This window comes from Vollenhovia emeryi, unplaced genomic scaffold (genome assembly GCF_000949405.1).
Source record: "Vollenhovia emeryi isolate VEMERY1.0 unplaced genomic scaffold, V.emery_V1.0 DF939186.1, whole genome shotgun sequence".
NCBI lineage: Eukaryota > Metazoa > Arthropoda > Insecta > Hymenoptera > Formicidae > Vollenhovia > Vollenhovia emeryi.
In genome coordinates, this window is record NW_011967180.1 from 465,937 (window position 1) to 492,344 (window position 26,408).

A 26,408-nucleotide genomic window follows, 5' to 3' on the forward strand; every position below is an offset into this window, starting at 1 on the left:
TAATTTTTAACATTTAATAAAAACATGTTATGTACACACACAAACACACATATGTGTATAATTATGTTGCACAAATTGCAAGGAAGAATTGTCAGAGCCGAAGGATCACCGCTGTCCCATCCGATCATCGAGGTTAAGCAACGTTGGGTGTGGTTAAAACTTGGATGGGTGACCGCGACCTTACCGTTCTTCAAACCCAGCCGCGAACATTCAAAAATGCAATGTTAACATTTAAGAAATGTTCCGTTAACATTTAAAAAAGTAACGTTAACGTTTAAAAAATGTAACGTTAACATTTAAGAAATGTAACGCAGACATTTAAAAAATGTGTTAACATTAAAAAAATGTTACGTAAACATTTTTTTAACGTTAAAATATAGAATTCTTAACACACCGACTGTGTAAATTTAACATTTTAATTTCATTAAAATTTTTAAACAACTACTTTAAAAAATGTAAAAATAACATTTTATTTTAATTAAATTTAACTTTATAAGTATGTTTATTTAACATAAACTTTATTTCCAGATAACATCCAAGTGTTACATTTTTGTGTTATTTTTTCACATATTACGTGTGTTATTTATTTACATATTTGTCTTCTGTTAAATTGACATTAAAATTAGAGTGGATAAATTGGGACATGTGAAATGTGTTAAATTTAACACAAATTTTTTTACTGTGTAAAATAGTGGTTTAAAATACGTATGTTTTAATTATACGTGTACATCAAGTAGTTGAGTCGAGAATACACTGGGAAAAGAAAGGACAGTCAGCAACCCATTCTGGGGCCGACAATTGGCAATCGAATCATTTCGATTGTCCGTAACTCGTACTCTGGGAAGAAATTTTGCTCGGTTTTCTTGTAGTTAAGCAACTTAACATTTCGGTTAGCGCCTCTTAAGTGAAAATTATGTGTGCGTTACCGAATATCGACAGAGCTAATTGAGAGAATTGATTGGTATTACTTTGAAATCTTGGACATAAATGGAATAGCTAATTGCGATTTTTAGTTACGCGGGGTAAAATGCGTAAAAGATTCGAGTTACGAACAATCCGAATGATTCGACTACTAATTGTGGGCCCCAAAATGGGTTGCTAACTGTCCTTTTCTCCCCAGAGTACGTATGAAATGCGCGATAGATTTTTATGCGACAATATTATAGCGTAATATTAATAGCATTCATTACACGATTATTTTTTATGCTTTTAATTAACAAGCCTTTAACTTCAAAAAGAGTTTCAACGTTACACGTTACAAACAACTGCGCTATTCTGCGGAGGATTCCGACGTAAATTTTAAATTACATGAAGCGATCGAACGGTACGCTAGAAAATTATGACGGGAGATCGTTTGACGTATATTGAATTTTTTAATATATTAAATTTAAAATGAATTAGCACCTGAATAATAATCATCGATTAACTAAACTATTTAAAGTGTAATTGTCTTGGCGTCTTCTATGGTGTCTTATCTAGTCTCTTTTCTTGATCTTCTGTTTTATTAAAGGATTACATCCGGCCACAACGAATGTTAGTCTAACATCGCCCTCTGCGCAGAAGAAGGCTGAATAGAGGAGGGAGTTAATTGCGCGATTGTATCTCAGCGGAAAAGCACAGTATTACGCAGAAATACCCTCGTTCTTCGCCCGGAGTCGTTTATGAATTCGCATTGTGGGTAAAACTCGTAGTGCAGATTCAAAAGCGACGAAAGCTCGAAAGCTCTTTTGATATATTGATGCCTTCTGCGGTATTAAACGTATTTTCAATGCATAATGAGTGTTTTTATACGCTTGTTATATCCTTTAATGCACGTTTTGCATCTTTCTTTCTAATGTTTCAGCGAACGTTAAAGCTTAAAGGCATTGGAATTAATTCGCATTTGTAAGGAAGAATGAAACGACACGTAATGTCTACTATTCTCTTTTACCGTCAAAGAGACGTTGCCCGGACTATAGATATGTAAATGATCTTCCAGGTCTCTCTGTATTTACGCGATACTACACAGAGTTGGAAAATTTGTGCTTTCTTGTCAAAAAAATGCCGGTTAAAAGTTTTGTGTTAAATGTTTAACACATTCATGTGTTGATTTAACATATTGCTCTCGTGTTAATTTACCTCAAATGTGAAATTATTAAAATAATTGAAAAGAAATGTTAAAACAACACAATGTGTACTTATTTTGTAATCTGACACAATACATATGTTCTATATTATTAGTAGCAAGATTTATCTGTTAAAATTTACAGAATAAAATGGTGATTTTATTCTATATGTATAAGTGAGAATAATTTCGAACCGTCATTTAACTTATTATATCAGTAAAATGTAAACTTACATTTGTGAAATTCATTTTGTCATTAAAAATATGTTAATTTTACCCAAAAGTTATTTCAAATTATTTTAAGATTTGCATTTATTTTGTGTTAAAATATTTATTAGAGTATTAGTGTGTTCATTTAACATATCCATATTATGTTAAATTAACACAAAAATTTGTGTGGACCGTTTAGGACATGTGATGTGTTAAATTTAACAAAAATTTTTCACTCTCAAATTAGTTTGTTTCATTCTATTGGCTAGGATTAATGACGACGAAATTGATTGCAGGTTTATGATAAAATTGCAAAAATAATAAATATTAAATTTTTCTATCTACAGAATATAAAAGATATGTTGTTTTATTTAAATGGACATACAGTGTTTCGAAAAATTGATATTCCGTACCTGAAAAAGTACGGTGCAGCGCCGAAAAATTCATTGCACCGAAATATTATTATTTGAAAATGTCACTTTCAGGGATATTTGAGAATACAGAGAGTCCCCGAAAAATCACAATTTCAAAAACCGAAAAAACAAACGGTGCCCTGAAAAACTATGGCGGGAGAACGAGTGACATATACGAACTTTACTTAACGACACTTTATGACGGTTTCATTCTTGTTTTCTCTGACTTTTTTGAAATACGTACGTAGTTTCAAATAGCGGGGGGAGAGCGATATTTCGGTACGATTGCCGGAATTTTCAAAACGCACTTACGTACTCGTCCCATCGAGAACAGCGGTATTTCGATTTTCGGTCGACTTTCGTCCCGGAAGATTCGTCGGGATATAACGCGTTCGACCGCACCGCGCTCTGCTGCGTTGCGTGAAAACAGAAAGCTTAGCGCGAGATATATCGGGTAGCGATATATCTCGAGCGCAGCGCAGTTTTTCCGTCGCTTTTAATCCCGCGTACCAGCGATGCTATTATTGCCTACAATTCAAGCACACGTTGACAGCCGGCAGTCGATTATTTTCCCCGCGGTGAAACATTCGTGCCGCGGTATCTCGTAACCGTAACCAGCGGCCGAGCTCTCTCTCTTTCTCGCGTTCGTTAAACACCGCCCGAATTTATGCTTTATGCGATCTGACAGTGTAACGAGCGTGAGGGAAACTTTATCGGATTACAATCAGGATACCTCCTGCGGCTCCCTTGCTTTCGATTCGATTAAAATTGCCCGGGGCTTCTATTATCAAGACCGGTTGATCGTTTTTCCTATATTTTTTTGCGGAAGTCGTAGCTCGCTTCAAAGCAGCGAGTGCTTTTATTCAGGGGCAGTAAACAATTTTGTATTACGGTTCATTCGTAAAATTAAGAATTGCCTGTAAGCGCTTTTCCTCCCCAGAGCGGAGATCTGTAATTCGAACGTACAAGTTTATAATCTTTTAGCGAATTTTATTGCCGGTCGTCGCATTTGAGGAACTGCGATCAAACTGCGACTAAAAAACACGGGAGTCTTTCCGCAATGCGTACTGCGATGGACAGAATGGTTGCGACACTTTTTTAAAATGAATTTATGAACGCGCATTTAGATTCAGGTTTACGTTCCAAAACATTTTGTCCGAGGAAAATTTTATTTTAAAAATAGATCGGAAGCGCTTAAAATGGTTTCGGAATGGCCATCGAATTAAATATTCCTCATTAAAAGAAAAGTGTCGCAACCATTCTGTCCTTCACTGTACATTCGTGGTCAGAAAGGTTGTCCGACGTTTTATGATAAGTTTCGGAAATACAGTATCACGCGAGATATTATAGCTTTTGCTCACGGATATGTGTACCCTAGCGGAGAAAATTTCTACAAATAACTACAAAAATTTACTTGAAATAGAAATTTGTAGAAATTTATTCTTTTGTAAAAATATGTACGAAATAGTACCACAAATTGCAATGTTCTCAAATAAAGAAATTATTGCAAGTATTTCATGAAAATGTACAATTTTGTAAAAATTAGTATAAAACTTTACTAGGTTTAAAAATTTGAGAAACAACAAAATCGGAAAAAATTAAAGCATCTGCTTGTAGAATATTACAAAAATTAACAAAAGTGTTCTAATTCTATATATACCATATTATATAATAACACTTTTTTAATTTACGTAGAATTTCTTAGATTCTGGCAGTATATTTTTTTTGTAGAATTTTGTAGAATTATTTCCGGCAGGGCAGTGGCGCGTTATTAGAGCAAAGGAATGATATGTACGAATATCTATGCAATAATACGAATATTATTTATTCTCCTTTTAGCTTACTGCACTAGTGCACCAGTGCAGCAATAGAAAACAAGCTTTAGGAATCACCGATACCTTCCCACATGAATTTTTGCGCAAATATCAACACACTTATACATTTTGCATATACATACATGGAAAATGTATATATGTGTTCTATCTGTGCCTAAATTCATAAGAAAACCCGAGTCGAATATGTTGGCCACAGTTTAGTCTCGTATAATTTTTGAATTGAGGCAATGAGGTCGAACTAAGGTCTTTGTGTTGGAGAAAATATATTGAATTTTTGACCTCAGATAGGCCTGAAAAGAGTCGCTGTTTCCCTTTTAGCAGTAAAGAGGCCAATGCGAGTTGTTTAATCAACAGAGGTCCAGTAGATCCTCTTCGGCCTAAGAGGTTTCAAAGAGGGTGCAATATTTTATTATATTCTCTTTGAGAGTTAGACTGAGGTTAGACACAATCTTTTACTCAAATCTGGGCCTCACATTGCAGTTTCATACTGACTCCAAGGTCGAAATGAAGACAGAATAGAATAATTGTGGGACCCATTTCGGTCCCAGTGCAACCACCTTCATACGAATCGTACACTCGTAATCAATCTGCGACTCGAAATTCCCCCCCAATGCCATTGAGAACATTTGATAAATTCTCCGTCGGACAGAGTATACTTGAGATCATTTCCGCATTAACGTACAAACGTGTCAGGCTGATACTTCGGCGCGGTTTTCGTGATATATGGCGGTGATTGCGCGGTGAGGAATGGCGCGCTGAAATTCCAACCAAGTTTCGTTAACGATGCGCCACGATGGGGCGTCCGACGCGCAAAGAGCGCGAAGTCATTCGAACAATCTCCCTTTACTGTTATCCTTTACGTTCTCCGCATCCGCGCGCGTTCTCGAGAGACGTGATTTCACGATGCCGCATTTTACGACTCATGCAACCGAATTATTGTCTTGTGAACGCGTTATCCGACAAAATAATAAATGATACATCGCTTGCCGCCGCGTACGAATTTTGCGATACGCTCTGTTCAACGAAGCGTGAAGGATAGGACAAGGCGAATAAGACACCGTCGCGTTATCGTAATAAAAATAATAAATACAGCGCCATAAAAATGTTTCTCGGATGCGTTTTCTTCGCGAGATAAAAAGTTTGAGTTTTCATACTCTTGTACCACCTTTGTAACACACATACGTACGCACGTACACACATATACAAATTGCGCTTGTGCGTGTGCTCCGGACAATGTGCAAGCGAGTCACGCAATGGTCGGCCGCACGCGTAACGAGGTAAAGAAAGGGAACGTTTAATTAAAAAATTCCAGGAACAAATTGATTCGTTTCAGTACGGTACTCTCGTAGTTAGACGGAACTATTCGATGCCGCCATCTTTCTAGCAACGTCGATTGAATAGTTATGAACCCCACGCTAAAAACTGTCGTATCGCTAAATTATCAGTATGCAACTTTCGAGCGCGCAGTTGAAAGCACAATAGGACCCGGAACGTCTGCACGAGCCCCTTTTTCTGTTCCGGTAAACTCGCTGGAGGATACGATGTATGCCAATATTGCGCACGCGATAAAGGATATTGCATTTCACCGTTTATGAAATAAGCGAGAGGGGAAAAAAATGTAGATTCAACCTTCAATTGTTCAATTTCTCTCGGCGCTTCCTCGTTGTAACGAGAAAGATCTGCTGTATGTGAAATCGAAGCGAAACGCATCCGACGAGCGCGAAAAGTAGCGAAGCCACGCGTAGGTTTTAGCATAGTATAACTAGTAGGTCCACTCTCTGTCGGCCCCTTTGATCTTTGCGGTCCCGATCGCGTGGTATTTCGCGATACACCCAGGGCAGGATTTAGAGACGTGTGTGTGTGTGTGTATACGTACTCGTCAAAGCCACACTACCACACATACAACTTTTCTCCCATTGGTCTGCTCAGACCAATGTCGGATGCGCAGAAGGGATCGACGCAAAACGAAACAAATAGCGATACTATGGTAGTAGGTCCACTCCGTCATTTGTTTCGTTTCGCGTCGATCCCTTCTGCGTATCCGACATTTTGTTGGTCCAGCGGATGAGAGAAAAATTATACAGGGTGTTATGTAATACCTGCCTCACCTCTTATTGGCGGATACAGCGGACTAGACCGAGTCGAAAAGTCCCGTACCATTTTGCAATTTTCGCAATGGTTAACGAGTTATTAATTATTGAAAATCGCTGTCTTAGCCCGGCCTACCGTCCAATTCGAACGCGCTGCAAGATGCGGCCGTCCCGCAATCGGCGTTGCTAGGCGCGCGGGGAGTTGTTTATCATACGTAGCCCTCGCCGTGTGTCAATTCCCCGCGCGCCTAGCAACGCCGATCGCGGGACGGCCGCATCTCACCGCGAGCTGGAATTGGGCGGTAGGCCGGGCTAAGACAGCGATTTTTAATAATTGATAACTCGTTAACCATTGGGAAAATAACAAAATGGTAAAGGACTTTTCGACTCAGTCTAGTCCGCTCTATCCGCCAATAAGAGGTGAGGCGGGTATTACATAACACCTTGTACTATATGAGATAGTGTAGTTTGATAAGTACACACGCATACGTACGTATGTACGTGCATACACCCTTGGGAAGATTTACTTTAGAAAACCTAAAAATTTTACTTCAGTAGAATAAGGGATATGAAAAGTAAATTTGAACACTTTAAACTTTTATTAAGGTAAACTTACAACTTACTTTAAGAATTTAAAAGAAAACTTTAAGAATTGGTGAAAAGTATGAGACATAATTTATAATACCGCGTGCGGTTTTCTTCTGAAAAGACACTGCTACGCCGCGCGGCCCTCTAGCGAGAACTATCTGAAAATTACCTTAAGTGTCCAAAATTACTCTAAAATTTCTTAAGTAAACTTTTAACCTCCTTAGTACCTAAACTCGCAGATTTGAAAGATTACTTTTAAAAACTTTAATTTCATTTCAAGTAAACTTTCCCAAGGGTACACACATACACTGTTGGATTTGGATCAAAGACACAGCGGAATGCCACGTGATCGGGATCGCAAAGATCAAAGGGGCCGACAGAGAGTGGCCTACTAGTTATACTGTGGTATTATCCTTGCGTAAAAACTGAAAAATAATAACAGGCCCGCCAATATGCAGACACGCGGAATTCGCTTGTACGCGACGTCACGGTCCGCAGTTCGTGTACGAGGATATGTGAACGCCGGCTACGTATGTACATGTTATTCTCACGCACAAAGCTGCAAATTCGACGCGCGGTTTACGTGCGCGTCGGGCGCTAGAGATAAATGAAATTCATAAGACGGGATGGTATCCTTGAGACGGGACTTTCCCGTGCCGGATGGGCGATAGTTTCGCGCAAGACGAAGCGAGAGGGGAAACCCCGACGGGGTTAGTGTGGGGGTCAGGGGGGCTCGTGCAACAAGTGACGTTATTAGGTTGGCGCTCGAGGGTTGCAAGGGAGGGAACGGAGCGAATCATAATGCATAACTCTTGCCCGTCCTTGTCTTACTACTTGCGCGCGCGCGGTCGCACGGCCATTCAACTTCTGCGGAATTGCTCGTGCCAGCTTAAACTGAATCACCCCCTCTCCCCCAAGGACCGAAAATTAGGGAATATTCAATGAACCAGATGCCACGATCACATTTCTGACTTGATGATGAAAATGACAAAATTGTATTTTGACGTGGACAAAAGTGATATTAAAGCGCCGAAACTTCGTCGATTCAAGTTTGCCGTGGATATGACTGGAGAGCCATACGCGCGATTTAATTTTTAACACTTGGCTTTCAACACTGTCGAGAATCGAAAGCCTTCACCGGTCAGTAAAACTGCAGAAATCCCTTTGCGAAAACCGATTCGAAGTACCTTGGTTTAGGAATTGAATGGGGGGGAATACAAATGGCGGAGTCCCTCAGGTTTTCGATAAGAATCCACAATTCCCATAGTCGCGTATCGCCCGTCTTAATCTTCCTGATAAGCACGGGTTATGATACCCACCCGTGAACTTCAAAAGCTCGTTTGTGAGCTCAGATCGGTGCCAAGTTACGTTGAGCTCATTCGTCCTTGTCGTCCGATAATCGGTCGGTCCGAAGACGTCCCCCGCCCTAGAAAACTAAATTTCCATTCCGTTTCTCGGCGGTGGTGAACCGCGAAAAGAGACCACGTCGCCGTAACGGAGAAGACAAAGAGGCTTTATTATACGGGGAGAGCGATGGAAATTGAGAACGGCGAGGGCGGAGATTGGCAAGGATGCCGGTTGTTCCCCTTGGCGTCGAGCGGCAAAGACGACTACCTTATATCCGCAGAACTCGGATTATTACCGCTCGAGACGATTATCCTCCTTTCTTTTTCGTTGATAACAAGTTGAAATGCGTTTATCCGTTGATCATGCGTCACCGTTTCATTGTCTATGCGACGTTGTTGCGGGCGCGACATAAGTTTGCTTTGACCGCAATTTAATTCGCCCTTCGGTCTTTGAAAGATACTTTCTTAAAGGAAGGTAGGATCCGTTAAAGTGAGATTGAAGTTAATATTTGATGTTTGAGAGCATTTTTACTCCCCCTATTTCTTCTCATTCTTTCGTGACTTTAAAGATTTAGCGTCAGCGGCGATAGTGATTGAAGTATAACCCATCCAAACAGTTGAGCGATGAAAGTATAGGTATGAAATCTATAACTTGCCGATACATCTAATGTTAAGTATCATAAAAATTCGATCTCGTCTGGGCGTACAAAGGAAGCTTCTCAAAGCTGGAAGGAATCTTGAAGGTACCGCATGATCGAAGAGTATTCTACACGTGTTACACGCGGACGCAGCAGCGAGAATGGAAAAAGGGAGCGGCGGAAAGGAGGAGGCAAAAAACAAAAAAGAAAGGGGGGGGAAAAGGGAAACCCAATGGACGACGGGGACCACCGTCGTGTCGTCAAGCCGGTCGGTCCTTTTTCCGCCTCGCGGCCCCCTCTGTCTCTCGGCACTTGATTTCCGTCTTTCCCATTTTCCTCTTTCGCTCCGTATCTCCCGGGTACCCCGCTCGTCCCACCCCCGTCTTCGCCCCCCAAGTCCGCCATTTTTGTTTGTATTTCGTGGTGATCGTGGACCGGAAACGGACGTCCGCGCCGTGAAAAATGGCCGCCGTTGCGCTTCCGGTACGGGAACGTTCTCTCCTCCTCCCCCGTCCTCCCGCGCCGTTATTTCCCCCCTCGCGGTTCCCTGCCCTGAATTCTACCGCTGACGCCCTCGTCCCAGGGCGAAACGCGCTTCATCCGACCGACCCCCACGGCGCGTTCTACCTTTCTGCTCTTTACCACTGTCCTGTCCGACTTTGGCCATCGACCCGCGTCCGAACCGTGACCATTTGACGCAACGCGCTACATGTGTTTCTGACGTCGCGCAAACCAAGCGTTTTATCATAGTTCCGTGAGCCGTCCAGTCGCATTTGATTGTAGTAATTGTCACTCGACACTTCCGCGGACCGCTCCTGTTATCGCGCGCCAGGAGAATTCCGCGTACGTTGCGATCGTCGTTACGCAATTGAACGAACAACAAAGCGATTGCAATCGAAAGTAGAATTCCGTTTGTTTCGTAAAACACGTACGTAATATTAGTGCCGTTAGAACTTTGTTTAACTTCTCTCTAATTTCTTCTCTTTTCGCGCTATTCAATTACCGATCGACAGACACTTTGGATTAAGAGTTTATCTCTCTCTCTAATTTCTTCTTTCTGCGCATACTCTGTTTCAGGGAAGTTTCAAGAATGTGTTGAGCTGACTCTATCCGGATTTACTTAGGGTTTTGGGAATGGATTCGACATTATTGCTGCTCCTACTGACCGGTAAGTTTGTAAAATACTGTGCTTCTCGGCGGGCAATTTGGAAGAAGTGACGGCGTTCTGTTGGCTCGACTGTTGGAGTCGTTAACGTAGGGTCTGCGATTGTAGATGGACTTTCATGCGGAGATTATATCTCAAAGTCCCGGCAAAACTTCGGTAGCAAGTCCCACTTATTACAAACTTCGGTCCGGCAACACTCTCCCCTTTGCAACAATGAGTTATTCCGCAATGTTGAGGGAATAAAACGGTCCGCAAACTGCTACCAGAAATTTCTCTCGGTCTTACTTTACAGTTAATAAAACCGTCTCGTATTCGTGTAAAGAAAATGTCTGCGGAAGTAGCGTCGCAGTATCAATAAACACGCGAAGGCGAGCTCGTTCATTCGTTCAATAATCGTTTCATGAATTGTTCAACGAACTGGTCAATTGTGTCCGGACTGTTTCTTACGCTGCGTCCAGTAATAGATAGATAGGATAGAAGTGCGATACTTTTATGTCACATTGCGGGCAAAAATGGAAACTTGGTATTACTTTTTTCCCGAAGTATTCAAAACTACATTTTTCGGTAGATACAATATCGATACGAGCGGTAGCGACACAAAACCTGGCGATATCACATCTTCGGACGAGTCTCCGAACGGTTCTACGAATTGAGTCACCGCCGTTTCAACTCTCGAGGCGCACGGGTTCTGCAAGGGACAGAATAAAATTCGCAGCCTCCATCGAGGCGCGAACGTTTGGGGAAAGTGACTTCGATTTGACGCTTCGTGAACTTGCAGAATAACCCGGCCCTTGCCTGGGGCCGCGGCCGTGAAGAGAAAGACGGAAAACGCGTCGATTCGCGGCGGGGCATCTACGTGCGCGCACCACGTAGTCGACGGTCGATGACCACGTGGAAGGTAGAAGGCGAGGACGAATGCGAGAGCGGGAGCGGGAAAAACAGAGTGGAGGAAAAAAGAAAGGAGTACGTTTGGTTTGGCAGTGGGCGGTGGGCGTCGAACTCGGGACATCGCGCGCGGATGACGAGTAATCGATCACGAGCACTCTGCCAACACTACGTGGCGAAGAGCACGGCGGTTCTCATTCGGCATCGAGTGGAGAAATCACCTCTGCCACGATAAAGCGTCGATCCGCCGCTCTCGAAAGTGTAGCGCGGAGGAGAAGGCCGCGTAGGATGAAACGCGACGAGCGCGACGGGGTGGGATCCAGGCGATTAGTCTGACACCTCGGAAAAACGCGTTGGCGATATCGCCGGAGTGACTTGCCACGTACCGCGCGCGAGGTAAGTCCTCCGGCGCTGATAATAGGAGATGCGTCGATCTCCGACACGTCGGGAATTAGTTTCGAATGAAATTCGATACCTGTCGGCAGCGTCGACGGGAGAGCTCGCCGAGGAGGGAGCCGGCCATCGGAAGCTGTCGCGCAAATCCCCGAGCATAGCTGAGAGCCATGCGCCGGAGATATTTGCGGACGAGTTCGTAATGCTTTCACGAAAAATACAGAAACCCCCGGCTGGCAACCCGTCCCCCCTCGCACCCGGTTACCCCGGCCGTCCCTGTATCGATTTCTGTCCGATGGAGTATCGCGATACTCGCCCTCTCACCACCTCTCGCGCTCCTCTCCATCCCCGATCGCCTCTCTTTGTGACTCGTCCTCTTCGTCCCCCGCCCCGCCGGTCCTCCCGCGGCCCCCTCGCCTCCATCCCTCACTCGCTTCCTCCCGCGCGTCCGCGTGTCCCTGTATCGCGATTTTCAATACCGTGCCCGCACGTGAAACGAAGGTAGACGTCCGGGCGGAGATAGATCATTACTCTGACGAGTTTCTTTCCCCGATCTTACGCGATCTAATAAGGAGCTCCTGGGAAACGCGGTCCCGTAATAGAAATTCGCAGCGAATGAAAAGCGAGATATTTAATACCGGCGGCGTAGAAAAATAGTTTTAAGTCGAGTTGGCGACGCAAAGCGCTTAATTCAGAACATTTTCATTTGAAAGATGAGATACGTGAAAGTCTGGTGTGTTGGTAATCTCACGCAAACGCGAGTTAATCTCGTGCGATCGTTACGGAATAGCTACGCACTGAAATTATAATGTTAAACGGACGCAGCACGACTAAAATTTAGAGACAGAGGGAGAGAGAGAGAGAGAGAGAAAGAGATTCGCGTAAAAGTACGCAACAACACACGCATGTAAATGTGGAGAACTCTCCCCGCACACAGCTACTCATTTATCACTGCATCCGGAATGGCGCGAATCGTTCGCCGGTTGGATGGAATTATTTATCTCCAAATGAAGGCTACGTTCGGCGAGCCGGGCAGGATGGATAGGCGGCGTGACATGGATGTCCTGATTTTTGTTTTATCGTTGAAAGATACAACGGTCGCTATAACACCCAACGGCTAACACGCCCGCTCGGGGTCATCGACGATCGATGACCGACCGATATTCCGTCGTAATGGATCAAATAAATGGTGATGAATAACAACATGGTTTTGCTTTAGATTGACGTAAAAATGTGTAATACTCTTTTACCTCTCTTTTTTTTCAAACGTAGAGAGGCGACTGTTATTGACGGCGATGTATATCAACGCAAATCAAATACGGAGGTGGATAAAGGTTGCGAATGTAGTGACGGGTTACGCAATGATTTTATAAAAACGTGTATATCGAGGGCGCAAGCTTTTTTTTTTCGCGAGAAAGGAATGTAATTTTTTTTACCAAGTCTTTGGAGAAATTAATTAATAACGTCAGCGCGACGTTATTATATCCCGCCGGTGGCCGGAGATCGAGTGTATTTTTTGACACCGCGCAGTTTACGCGCCACTGTAACGGGATTGTGCGATCTATCCCGCGTGTGCAACGATAACTTTATCGCGGCAGTTTATTCTATCGGCACACGAAAATTGTGCCAATGAATATTCCCGACAAAGGGCTCTTATCCGTACGTAGCTCTAATACTTTCGTTTCTATTATCCTCCGGAATCACCTCTCTCTCTCTCTCTCTCTCCCTCTCTTTCGCGTCCATCCCTTTTTCTTCATTTCGGAACACGCGCGCTACGCGGGCCCTCGTTACAAAACGTTGAAGATTAAATTTATCACGAATGTAGAAACCTGATGGAAGACACGGCGGATTACCGTCGTGAATATTACATTAAAACCATTATGCGAAGTGGGAGGCGGGGGGGGGGGGGAAGAGGAGGACGGGCGCTCTCGTTTCTCTCTGGTGCGTACCAATGTTTTTGATTTGCGATTTATATCGCTGCCGTCGCGCGAATTGAAAAATCGTACCTTGGTGTGAAATGCACGCTTCTCTGTGCTTCGCTCGAAAAAAAAAAAATGGAGAAATAACACGTCAAATGGTTTCGACGCATCTAGTTACGTCGTAAAAGCGGACGGAGCGGGTTGCATTTTGACCATTCGATTTCGACAAAATCGATTTTGGAACGGCAACGGTCGCGCCATCGGCCACCGTGCCACATACCGCACTTGTGACGTCCGGGATTTTAGCGAACCGTGGGGACCGCACAGGGCGCGTTGCCAGGGGCGCTAAAATATATGCTTAATATTTACTCCAGACCGCACGGCGAAACGTATGGCGGGCTGGCATAACAAATTTCATTATTAAGGACACTGACGACCGAGCGGCATTTTTGGTAGGGACTTTGGCTGCGAATATTGGTTACGGCGATCGGAAACATAGGGCGGACAACGCCAACGCGTACGGCTGTTAAATTTATGTTTATCTTTGCGCAGTCCCGCGGAGTAGTTTATAATCGTATTTGCTCGAAAATATATAAAGGTATAACAGACATACCCGGTTTCAATCATTATATAATCATGAGTTAAAGCGATTATTTATTAAAGGTGGTACAGTGCGGTAGTAATTTATTCGCTTCCCTTTTGGTATCTTCGAATGACACAAAGAGATTGAATTATCTACCAATATTCTTTGTGGCCGGTCATTTATTGATACGTCTCTGTATTTTACTCCCGGTCATTCCGAATTCGCGCGAACTGAAAAGCGAATTCCTATTTGATCGTGGAAATCGTTATCAGAGATAATGCCACCAATGAGATCCGATGGCGTATGATAATCGAATGGCGGAATTGACGAGAGCCAGGGAAATGGAATTTTGACACGTGTAAATATTACTACAGAAGTACCAATATATATTTTCGATCACTCAATTTGTAAGGTGCGCCGCTGTTTGTGCACAAAAATCAAGAACGGTTGCACAATGTTCTTATTATGCGCGACTAATTAAATAACAGATTGTAATAATGGCATCGATATTAACGGAAATAATAATACAAGTGTAAAAATAAAACATGATCGCGTTGATGAAATGCATTTATTTGAATGCGGCGCGTGTCAATTGTTTCGCAATTGTTCTTGCTGCAGTTGCAATTTACAGTTTGACATCGTGTTACGGTGGTTTACGTACTTATTTTTAACACAAAGATTGCACTCTGTTCCTGCATCTATTTCTTTTCCCTTATATGTTTAATAAAATTATGTATATGCGTTAAATGTACACCTTAAGGGGATCCTTCAGCCATCTTTTTTACCGACACAGTCAAATATAGTTTTTGCGCTTGTAATTCTTCTTATTAGCTTTTATGCACCGCAGAGGGAGAACCAAAAAAAAGCTTTTATGCACTAAATAATAGGGGTAGTTGATAAGTTGCGGACCGCATAGCAGAACATTTTCATACTTAAAACACTCAGTTCAGAAGTCTAATAAAAAAGATATCGGCATTTTTAATTCCAAGTTCTATTCGGTCCGAGAAATTTATAGCCAATCAATTTGCAACTTTTACGAAAAAGCAGCAATTTTATTAGCTGCACATTGCTCAGACCGAGATGTTGGATCGAATTCTAGCATCGTCGACACCATGGCTTTACTGACAATCTGACAGATGTTTGGCAGCGACCACTCTCGAAAAAGCCTGCTGCTCTTTTTCTCTTCTTCTAAACTTGGATTTCTGAACTTGCGTTTATTGGAAGTAATCTTTTTTTCTAGGCTATTAATCTTAGTTCTAATTGCACGATATTGTTCTTATATGTTGTCCCTAGAGTATGCCGGTCTCATTTTGTATCTATTTATTGTAGAATTCTTGTATCAAGCAAATATTGTCGTCAAGTGTACCACAAATTATTAAAATTTTCAATTTTTTTCATTTTTTATATAAAGTCGGCCAGCATAGTCTAAATTTTGCTGAGTACATTAATTCCGTAAAAAAGTTTTGCACTTCTACAAAGCTAATTAAAAGATTACTTCTAACAAAGAATGTCGATAAAACAGACGGCTTTAGGATCCCCTTAAGTGGTTGCTTCATAAGGTACCGTGTTAGTCTAAAATATAGGGCTATAAAATATTTCTCCTTTCAACGCGGATATCGGCGTAAACACGCACGCATTAACGTGTAATTTGTATAATAGCAGCGGTAATTATATTAAAAGCTTATTTTACGAGCACACGTGTATCTAATTACTGTTAAAATAAATAGAACAGGGGGACAAGAAGAACAAGGAGACCTGCACTGTGGACGAGAATATTAGCTACCATTTAAAATCTTCTGATTCGCGCGAGACGTTCTCGTATCGATTATTTTCCCCGATATAGATACATACGCGGAGGTAATTACTACGGATGGAGCAATGCGCGTATCTTCCGATATCGATCGATATTTATCGGATTACGTCGCGTCGCGCTGAAAACTAATTTCACGCGTGGCATTACTATTACGTTGATTCGATTTCGATTTTTCCTTGTCATCTCGCGACGATTCCTCTCCCTCCCCACATTCTTTCCTTTCTATTTTCCAGTACGAATCGCGTTACTCGCATTCATGAGTTTTTGCACACCATTGTTTTAAAGCTCCGGAAAAGCAATATATCTAGTTTGTTAAATTCTCGTTTCGTTTGCGGCGGGGAAATGAATTTTTACGAAGCAATTCCGAAACACAGATACTTTTTTCACGCCAAAAAGAACGAAAAAGAACAAATAGACGGAACTCTTTAAAATTAGAGCTATCTGTAATCGAATTAATGTTTCATATGGTAACAGACAATCTTTCCGTAACTCCAAACCGCCACTAATTGCAAATGTTATCAATTCATCGGATGGCGGATCAATTGAAGGCGGATCTAAAGAAGCTCACGAACGAGACATATTGAGAAACATCTTGAAAAACCAATGTTCTCTCAAATAGCTTCTATCTCGACCGAGGGTAACCGCTGAGGGTATTGTGGTGTACCGATTTGCGGCATTACTGGACATTTTTTGGGCACTAGGGACATTATAAAGATAAAATAAGATAGTAAGATAAAGTAATATCCACTGGGCATCGGTGTATATGATTTTGGTCAGCGGTTTACCCCTCGATCTCGGCAGTATGTGGAAGGAACTTAAAGAACTCGGTTTACGAAAAGGGAGAAAAGGGTTAACGATTTCTAGTCCCGATAGCGCGTGACACGTGTAATATCAAGACATTTCCTCGCGTTACGTGTCAGCAATTTCGCAATTCGAAACACATCCTCGCGATGTATCCGTCATACGTCGTTCTCGCATCTAATCCATCACGGCGCGGCAACCGCGTTAGGCAGCGCGTCGCCACGTCGGCGCAAATGCTCGTTATTGCACGTTAAAGTTCGTTCTGGCTGTCAGCACGACACAACAAACGTGGGCTTGCGAGCCGCGCCGTGCCGCGCCGTGCCGCGCCAACGTGACGACGACAACGGCTACGTGAGCACGAGCGTCGTGGTGCCAGAAAATTGATAATCGCGGGTGCGATAACCCCGAGTGCGCGCGAAGAAAACATTTGCGAGACAGCCGGCTCTCGACGACGACGTGCGCCGTCGCGTCGCCTCGTTGCTGCTCGCAGAAATATGTGGACGTCGCTCTCTGAATGATAAACCCTACCGCGCGAATCCGAAACGAGCGGCGCTTATCGTCGAGAGGGATATTAAATTGGTTCCTTTATCGACGAATCGACGACAGGGATGAACCGAAGGAAAGCTCCTTTATTGCACCGAGAAACTGTATAATAAAAGATAAATTGTCGCTATCTTTTATTCTTCTATTTATTATCTCTTATCTGGTCTGGCGAAACTATATAATAATAAATTACACTACTGCACGAATACAAGGGCGACTTTTCGCAAACATTTCACGCAACTGTAACGCGGAGAGAATTTTTTTTTAATTTGTCCTGGAAATATTGTAACCGCGGGACAACATGGTGTTTTGAAGAATTTTGTGAGTTTATGGAAATTTTACCATACATCTCACTAGTAGGGCAAAGTCCTCTATTATGAGATAGGTTTCTAACACGAGATAGCAGCTTTTCAACACCCAAATTCAATCACAAATCTCTTTTCGCAACGAAACAACGATCTAACAATAAATTTTCCACTAAACAGATTTCGCTCCGACGACAAATTCATGGTGGAATCGACTGATGATGCCTATTAATTTAACAGAAACCCCGCTATCCCATATTAAGCTCCTATCTTATGATAGGGGACTTTTCTCTAATTACACTTTAGTATACATTTTACTAAAATATATAAATTGTATGGTAAACTTTCAAAAAATTCTCATAAAGCTGTTCAAAATGCCACGTTGTCCCGCGATCACATAATATTCAGGAGAAATTTTAAGAGAAAATTCTCCCCGTGTATAAATGATTTACTCGAAATCTTTTTCCTTTATATCAAATAATTTAAAGTCCAGTGACATCCCGTGAATTATGTGCGTCACATTTTATACGGACACAAACGCTCTCCTATTGTTCCCTTTTTCTCTCTCTTTCAAATTAATTCGTTTCGTTCTTCCGCAGAATCTAAAATTCGGTATTTCGAAATGCGACGAGCTTGACTTGCACCGCGCGAAACTCTAAGCGCCTTCGTATTTTCGTGCAGACGTGTCACGCAGGACGTTGGTACACCAATACCCAGCAGACATTCTACGCGCGCCGACGAGCTGCAATATCAAGCTACTGGCACAATTCGAATTCCTGCAGTCCGTAACTCAAGAATGCCACTTTTTCTCTCGTTCTGTAAATTGCTAAAGCCAACCTCGAGCGATACGTTCGAGTGCTTACTATATCTTTCATATAAAAACATATGATATCAAAGCATACGAATTTATACCCGTACGACAATAGGTGATTTTTGGCGACTGTTTGCTACACATCCACCATACCAAAGTGTACCAGAGTGTACACTCGGCGTCACGAATGCTTTTACACTTGAAAATAGCCGTTGAGTTCAATATATTCTGATAGAAAAATTTATATCCGTACGACAATAGGCGATTGTTGGCGACTGTTTGGTACATTCACCATACCAAAGTGCACCAGAGTGTACACTTGGCGTCACGAATGCTTTTACACTTGAAAATAGCCGTTAAGTTCAATATATTGTGATAGCAAAATTTATATCCGTACGACAATAGGCGATTTTTGGCGACTGTTTGATATACATCCACCATACCGAAGTGTACCAGAGTGTACACTCGGCGTCACGAATGCTTTTATTATACATTTGAAAATAGCCGTTGAGTTCAATATATTCTGATAGAAAAATTCATTGTATTAAAATGAATTTTCTTATAGGACATTTTTAGCGTCTTTTTTTAGGTGTAAAGACACTCGCGACATGTATCAAACAGTCGCCAAAAATCGCCTAATGTCTCTTATCAACAGCGCGTCAGCGAGTGATCGCAAGAAAGCGAGTTGCGATCGCAGACTGAAACAGATTCGGATCTTAATAAATGAACGCCGTTCAAATCGAATAATAAATCGCGTTAAAGATGCCGTACAAAATTAATGGAGACCACCCGTCCCGGAGAAGATTGATGAAACCGACTGTAAATCTCATTAATGATTTATTCGGCCGCCCGCCCGCGGAACTGCACTCCGTGCGGCTGGGCACGTAACGTCGCAACTATTTCGATTCTATCGTGAAGTCGAGTTTCCTAACGTTTCGCAGTTTGTAAGCGTTGTTCGTTCGATGGCGCGTGTGCCCCGACAAGAATCGTATTTCCCGCATACGATTCGCGAATACCGTATCCGTGTATGCGTGCACGTGCATGTGTGTGTGTGCACGTTGCAAGCGTATTCGCGCCACGTTATCTTCCGAATGCACGTGTCGCGACCGTGGAAGTGCTTTGGCAAGGTAACGCAATAACGTTCGATTATTGGTAGTCACGGATGCGAGGGAGGTGGGAGGGAGAGGACAGAGAGAGAGAGAGAGAGAGAGAGAGAGAGTGAGAGATACAGCGACGGGAGGGCGGATGGCGGAGAGTTGGTATCGGTGGTCCAATGGTCGTATATCAAAGCTCCTCGGCAGCGCTGAGCGTTTTGCCGCTTTTCCGATTCTCCGCCGTTCTTCCCGAGGCTCTTTGCCTTTCGGCGCCCGGCGCAAGCTGGTCGGTATCAAAAGCTCGCGGCGCTCACCAAAAATCCTCGGCCGCACTCGAATACCGCGCGGACGCCCGAAGCTCACTCGGGAAATGTGGGCACGCGGGGGAAGAGACGGCTACTTGCCGATATCAATAATCACGCAATCCTTCAAGTACGAATGGCCGCCGCTATGTTCCGGCCGCGGTTTTTTTGCGGTTTCTTTTTTTCACATTTAAGAGGAACCCTCAGCCATCTGTTTTACCGACACAGTGAAATATAGCTTTTGCGCTTGTAATTCTTTTTATTAGCTTTTATGCACGAAATAATCCCAGGATAAGTTGCGGACCGCATAGCAGAACATTTTTGATACTTAAAACACTCAGTTCAGAAGTGTAATAAAAAAGATATTGGCATTTGAAAGTTTCAATTCGTAGTTCTAACTAAATCTGAAATTGGCTTTACGATTAAAGCATAAAGACAAAACCACACAGGGACAGTCGACTTTATATAGAAAAAGAAGAGAAATAAAAATGATACTTTGTAAATGATCGAGGTTAGCTAATCTCAATCACGCACGACTGTCCCTGGTTTTGTCTTTGTGCGTACCTTAATCGTGTGGAAGAATCTTGCAATTTTATCAAGCCACAATTTTAAGATAGGTCCTTTAAGATATGAAATCAATTAGAAATTCACTTAAATAATTCACTTAAATAATTTAATTTAACTGGCTACTTACACCTATGCCCGGTCCTAAACGGCCTCTTTAATTTCTAATTGATTTTATCAAGCCAATTTCAAATTTAGTTAGAACTACGAATTGAAACTTTCAAATACCAATATCTTTTTGTACTAGACTTCTGAATTGAGTGGTTTTAGTATGAAAATGTTCTGCTATGCGGTCCGCAACTTATCCTGGTATTATTTTGTGCATAAAAGCTAATAGAAAGAATTACACGCGCAAAAACTATATATGACTGTATCGGTAAAAAAGATGGCTGAAGGATCCTCTTAAGTCTAATCTATACAATGTATTTTTCGCAACGAGAAACATTCTACGGGCAAATCGATACGCTTAAAAAATTTGACAATACACGATTGTGTAATATATTGGGTTGATGCATAAGTTCGTTCCATTTTTAAACATTCGCGCAATTTATATACGAATTCGATCCGCTATCAACTTCACACTTACGTGACGTATTAATTTTTTGAAAATAGCGATGGAACGGAAAATTTTGACGTTTGTGAATCGTGTAATTTATAAAGATGGATAAAAATAAGCATCACTTTCGGCATATCATGCTTTTGTATTTTCGAAAAGGCGAAACTGCTGTTCAGACCAGAAGAAAAATATGTTCTGTCTACGGAGAAAATACTATTGACACGATTCCACCGTTCGTAAATGATTCCGACGATTCCGTAATGGAAATTTTCATCTCACGGATGGGAAACGTTCTGGACGGCCTTCAGAAATTGACAGTCGCGGAAATCTTGGCCTTGATTGAAGCTGATCGTCATGAAACAACTCGTGAGATTGCTGATATCACTGATTAAATGTATATCGACAAAATATAATTGGTATAAAACTTTTGGTTTAAAAACGAGACGAACTTATGCATCAACCCAATATAATATAGTTTATCAACGCGCACAAGTTTTTTAAACGTGCTTACTGGCTATAAAATAAAAGGTATTTCTGGCTTTAGAGCTGTTAGTTTATGGGAAGATTCGTGTAATACACAAATTATATGGCTTACGTGTAGAAAAGTATCCCCGTGCTCGGACTAAAGCCTCGATTTACACTGTGCTCTCTGCGTCTAGAAACATTCTATTTTGCAGTCGATAAATACGTTTAAGAAAGTGCAAGTTGATAAATTGTAAAAATAAGTAGAGGGTAGGAAGGCTAATGCGTGCCGTACGTACACTGAAAAAAATTTCTGGTTGAATATGGACGAATCAGATAATTCCTTTAGGATTTACCAGAATTCCTGTAATCCTACAAAAATTCTGGTAAATTCTAAAGGAATTCTGGTAAATCCTAAAGGAATTATCTGATTCGTCCATATTCAACCAGAAATTTTTTTCAGTGTAGTTAACGAGGCGTAGTCTTTAAAATATTGCTAAATTGTAAATTGTGCATCGTATAATTGTTGTGCATCTTACATTGTCGACAATTGTTTTAAGCTTTTTGACTCGTTTGTATAAGATAGAACGTTTCTAGATGCAGAAAGCACATTGTAGATTAGGCTTGTATCAGAGAACAGCGTGGTATCGTTGAAACTAATTGTAAGTTTAAAAGCCTAACAAAAAATAAGTTACAACAATGCAAAGTAACACGCGAAATCCCAAGGGGGTAAACCATTTCACGTAATCGTGGGACAGTGTCTCCGAAATCATTATGAGATCTTTACGAAATCCCCGTGTAATCGTTTTGTCTTAACTTTCAAGTTTCTTCACTTGTTAGACAATAAACATTAAATTTGAAATAAACATTTTCTCAGCTTGCTTCAATTTCCCCCCAAAATTTGCTTCTTTTAGTGAATATCCAAATAAGTATATGTCATAGTTCATACGCGTATAAGCGCGTATTCTTTTCATAATAAGACTGAAGTAGTTGCTGTTGGAACAACAGCGGGTTGAAACGTTGATGCACTTTTGCGCGCAAATTTCGAATCTCTACGAGCAAATACTTCTTACCCTGTGTTCCGATATTCACTGCCAGTACTGAAAATGTATAGTATACGTGACGTAAACTATAGATTTGCAGTACTGGCAGTGCATATCGGAACACAACCTTAGTAAGATAAGAAAAATACATTTTGAGGAAGTCTAACAGCTCTTTGAGGTTAGGTTACATATTTTTCAACGTGCACGTAAGAAAATTACTTGCAATTCGATGAGATTATTTGTAATCCGATGAAATCGTGTAATCGGTGGGACGACACTTTAGCTATTTTACCCCCTTGCGAAATCCTTTACACCCCAGTGAGAAATGATTCGTCGATCGACGTCGAAACGACGTCGAATCGACATCGACACCGTCGAATTGACGTCGACTAGACATCATTTCGACGTCGATCGACGAGTCATTTCTCACTGCGACAGACACGTGGAGGTAAGTGATTAATTCCACGATCGAAATAACGAATAAACGATAAGTTACTCACCCCAAGCTCGCCCCGCAGTCGCCCGATGTCTCCCAGGGTCTCCTCCTCCTCTCGGCGTCCTCCAGCCGTCGCGCTCGCGCGACGCTCACTCGCGAGGTTAGGTCGTAGTTCAATTACACTCGCGTGCGTAAAAATCACCGTAACACGATCGCGCGGCACTTTGCGCGGTGCTAATCGCGCGCGACACGCACTCGATTGCATCGCGACGGAATAATAACGAGAGAAAGGAACCAAAGAGAACGCGTGAAAAGAATTTACAGGCCGCTCGATTCCCGTGACGGCCCGCATAAATGAATCTCGAACGGTGCGGAAAGGTCTCGACGCACCGTCGGCGTGGAAAACGTCAAATGATACCGCGCGAAACATACGCGCTAAAACGCGACGTTCCATCACGGCCGCGATTGTTGATCAAGTACGTCGCGACTCGGATGAATAATTGAAATATTCCCCCCCCCCCCCGATAGTAACACATGTTACATATTGTTAAACGTGCGGCTCAATCGGTCGAGGCTCACGTATCGCTCTGATCCTTCGTACAGCGTGCGACTCTACGCCCCCCCCCCCCCGGGCACCACTCGCGATCGAGTCTCGAAAGACGACGCGAAGGATACGCGAAGCGGCGACGCGCTACGTGCTGTTCGCGCGGGCCTCGCCGAGCGAATGATAACGTACGCGCGGTGACCTAGTACGCATTGTTGTTTTTTTTGCGCGCCTACGCCGAGCAGGAAATTCCACACAACGCCCGTCGTAAACGGTTCCTGGAATTCACGGTGAGCTCAACCCCCCAAAAAGCGTAAACAATTACACGGCGTACCGAGGGACCGCCGGAGCCGTTGTATTATTCGAGCAGTGTCTAACGAAACGGGCAGCGGCGAGGATCGGCTCCGCGTATATTCACGTCGCTCTTTGAGCCGCGATCGCGCGACAAGTGCTGCGAAGTCTAACGAAGGTGATCTATCGGAATAAAGATATCTCGTGTGACTTATCCGTCGTGTCGAGTTTAACGTTTGATTAATACAATTGTGATACTGTTCGGTGCTTCAATAACCGTGATCGCACACTGTAAATTCGGTATTTGTACAACGTGGTTTGTTTAAATCTTCCAGTCGACTCGCCGGTCGCAACTTCGTGCGATCGGAGCTTGTTCGTTCGCTATAACGTTGTTTCGTAAGGCTGGTTCTACATTGACCGTATCGCAGCGTCGCAAATCATAGATTCGGCCAATCAGCGTCGACTTATAACTAGTCTACGACCCTTGCGACGCTAAGATGCGACTAATGTAGAACCGGCCTAAAGCCTCCGCTACAATGATTCTCGGTTCTGTCTACAATGGTCGTAGTCGTAGTCGCTCGATAAGAATTGACCAATCGCAGTCGATTATTCTTACGACTACGACCATTGTAGACAGAACCGAGAATCATTGTAGCGGAGGCTTAAGGCCGGTTTTACATTAGTCGCATCTTAGCGTCGCAAGGGTCGCAAGGGTCGTAGACTAGTTATAAGTCAACGCTGATTGGCCGAATCTATGATTTGCGACGCTTGCGACGCTGCGATACGGTCAATGTAGAACCAGCTTAAAACGTAACAAGGTGCGTGCGACGCGATCGTAATATTCCGATCATTGCGCGCGATAATTTAATTAACTATATCTTCGCGAGTGTGCACGATGTGAGACGCGTGTGTGTGCAACGAGAACATCTGAGAGGAAGAGGAGGAGGCTTAGGAGGCATCGGTCGACGGCGGAGTGAACGTGAGGTGAATAATTTATTATGTATTTATGCGAGCAACAATTAATCTTTTAAGTAACAATTGCCTCGAGCGCTACTATAATCTGAATATATTTGTATTTTAGTAGTCCTTGTACTACAATTTCGCTGCTGCTCACCGCACTGGTGGTGAGTGACGAAGTCTTTTTTTATTTTAAATTAAGGCAATAGAGATTTTCCTATATAAAAAAAGGTGTGTTAAGTCGAAAGTCTCGAAGCGTTGTCGCTTTTCCGTGATGCTGATTGGCTGTCTCGCTCGACTGCGATACGACATGCCTCAGCCGTGTTATTTGCAGCTGTCAAACCATGCGAATTTTTAGAGAGAGAGAGCAAATGGCGCGCGCGCGAAGAGCGTCTGGTGCAGATAAAAAGGGCACAATTAAAAATGGATCACAGATTCATTGTCTTGAAATGGATGGACTAAATAGACTAGAATCGATAATCTATCCTGGATAATTGTTCCCTCATTTATTGTGCACATTTTACATGCAAAAATGATATTCTGGAAATACTATTGAAAGCACTATGAAGCAGGAATGATACATTAATAATGTCGGTTGGACAATTTAAAAAATCAAATGTCATACATTACAGCTTTCAAGTTTGTCGCTTAAATGAAATAATGCAAGATAAAAAAAGAATAAAACTGTAGGAAACAAAATGTTTCAGAATATAATTTCATTTAAATCTCTTCATGGCGCTCACGTATTTCAGGGACAACAAAGATTCGCTAACTGGGACAATGAGGCAAAAATATTTTCCCATTAGGCTTTAAAACTTTAGTTTCGATAATACTATGCTGTTTCCTGATTTAATACGAACAGGGAGACACTTTCGATCTGTACATATAAGCCATGCGCACATACATAAGTTTTCATGTGAAAGAGTAGGTGCCGTAGGCGCCGCGTAGTCTCAAGAAATTTTTTAAAAATACAGCGTGCGCGTCGCGTGCTCTCAAGAAGTCAAAGTGCAAGAAAATGGAATTGCGCAGGAATTCCATGTTTTAAAAAAGCATAAATCAAGCCCCCCCCTCCTTTTTAACACTAGAAGTAACCGAGCGATCACTTCTGACTGTTTCTATTTTTAAGATTAACATCCTATTTCTTGTATGAAAGATAGGATTTTCTTGTGGGATATTTTCTTATTAAATCCTATTAAACACCAAGTTCGAGTCCATTTGAAAGTAATATTCCTACTTTTCGAGGTATTCGTAGAAGGTTCGAACCTGCGTCCGCCAAGTTTAAGTTTACTTAACAAAAATTATGCTTATCTTTAACCATTTTCTTCACAGTAAACACACCGCGCAATTAAATAAATATTTTTGGGATTTATTAGGGCACTCTTAAATAACATAAAAAAAATTGTGTCGTAATTTAAACAATTGTTTAATTAAGCGTTTTCTACACCGTATATTCAAATGGCGTGTCGAAAAAGATGCGAGTCCGCTGCGTTGATGACTTTTATCATTCAGACTTACCTGAGACAAAAATCAAAAAGTTTCTTAATTTATGTATATGAGCTACGTCCCGAACCTCAATTAACAATTTTTATTTAAAAGTAACAAAATTGTGCAAGCTTGAAAAGAGTTTTAAAAAGCACTGCTTTAATTTTTCGAAGTAATCGTCAGTCGTAGACAGTTTGAAACTACATCAACGGATACGGACCTACTTGTAAGATAC

The 26,408-nt window shown here is 42.2% G+C and overlaps 1 protein-coding gene across 8 annotated transcripts in view; it reads left to right on the forward strand.

The window, feature by feature from the left end:
* LOC105562542 (Down syndrome cell adhesion molecule-like protein Dscam2) overlaps positions 1–26,408 on the forward strand; it is a 131,572-nt gene that overhangs the window by 60,325 nt on the left and 44,839 nt on the right. For all 8 annotated transcript variants that reach the window (XM_012013465.1, XM_012013467.1, XM_012013468.1 and 5 more), the window contains exon 2: positions 10,302–10,392. In XM_012013465.1, coding sequence (XP_011868855.1) covers positions 10,359–10,392 — 34 coding nt within the window. In that variant the 5' untranslated portion in view covers positions 10,302–10,358. The remainder of the gene's footprint in view (positions 1–10,301; positions 10,393–26,408) is intronic.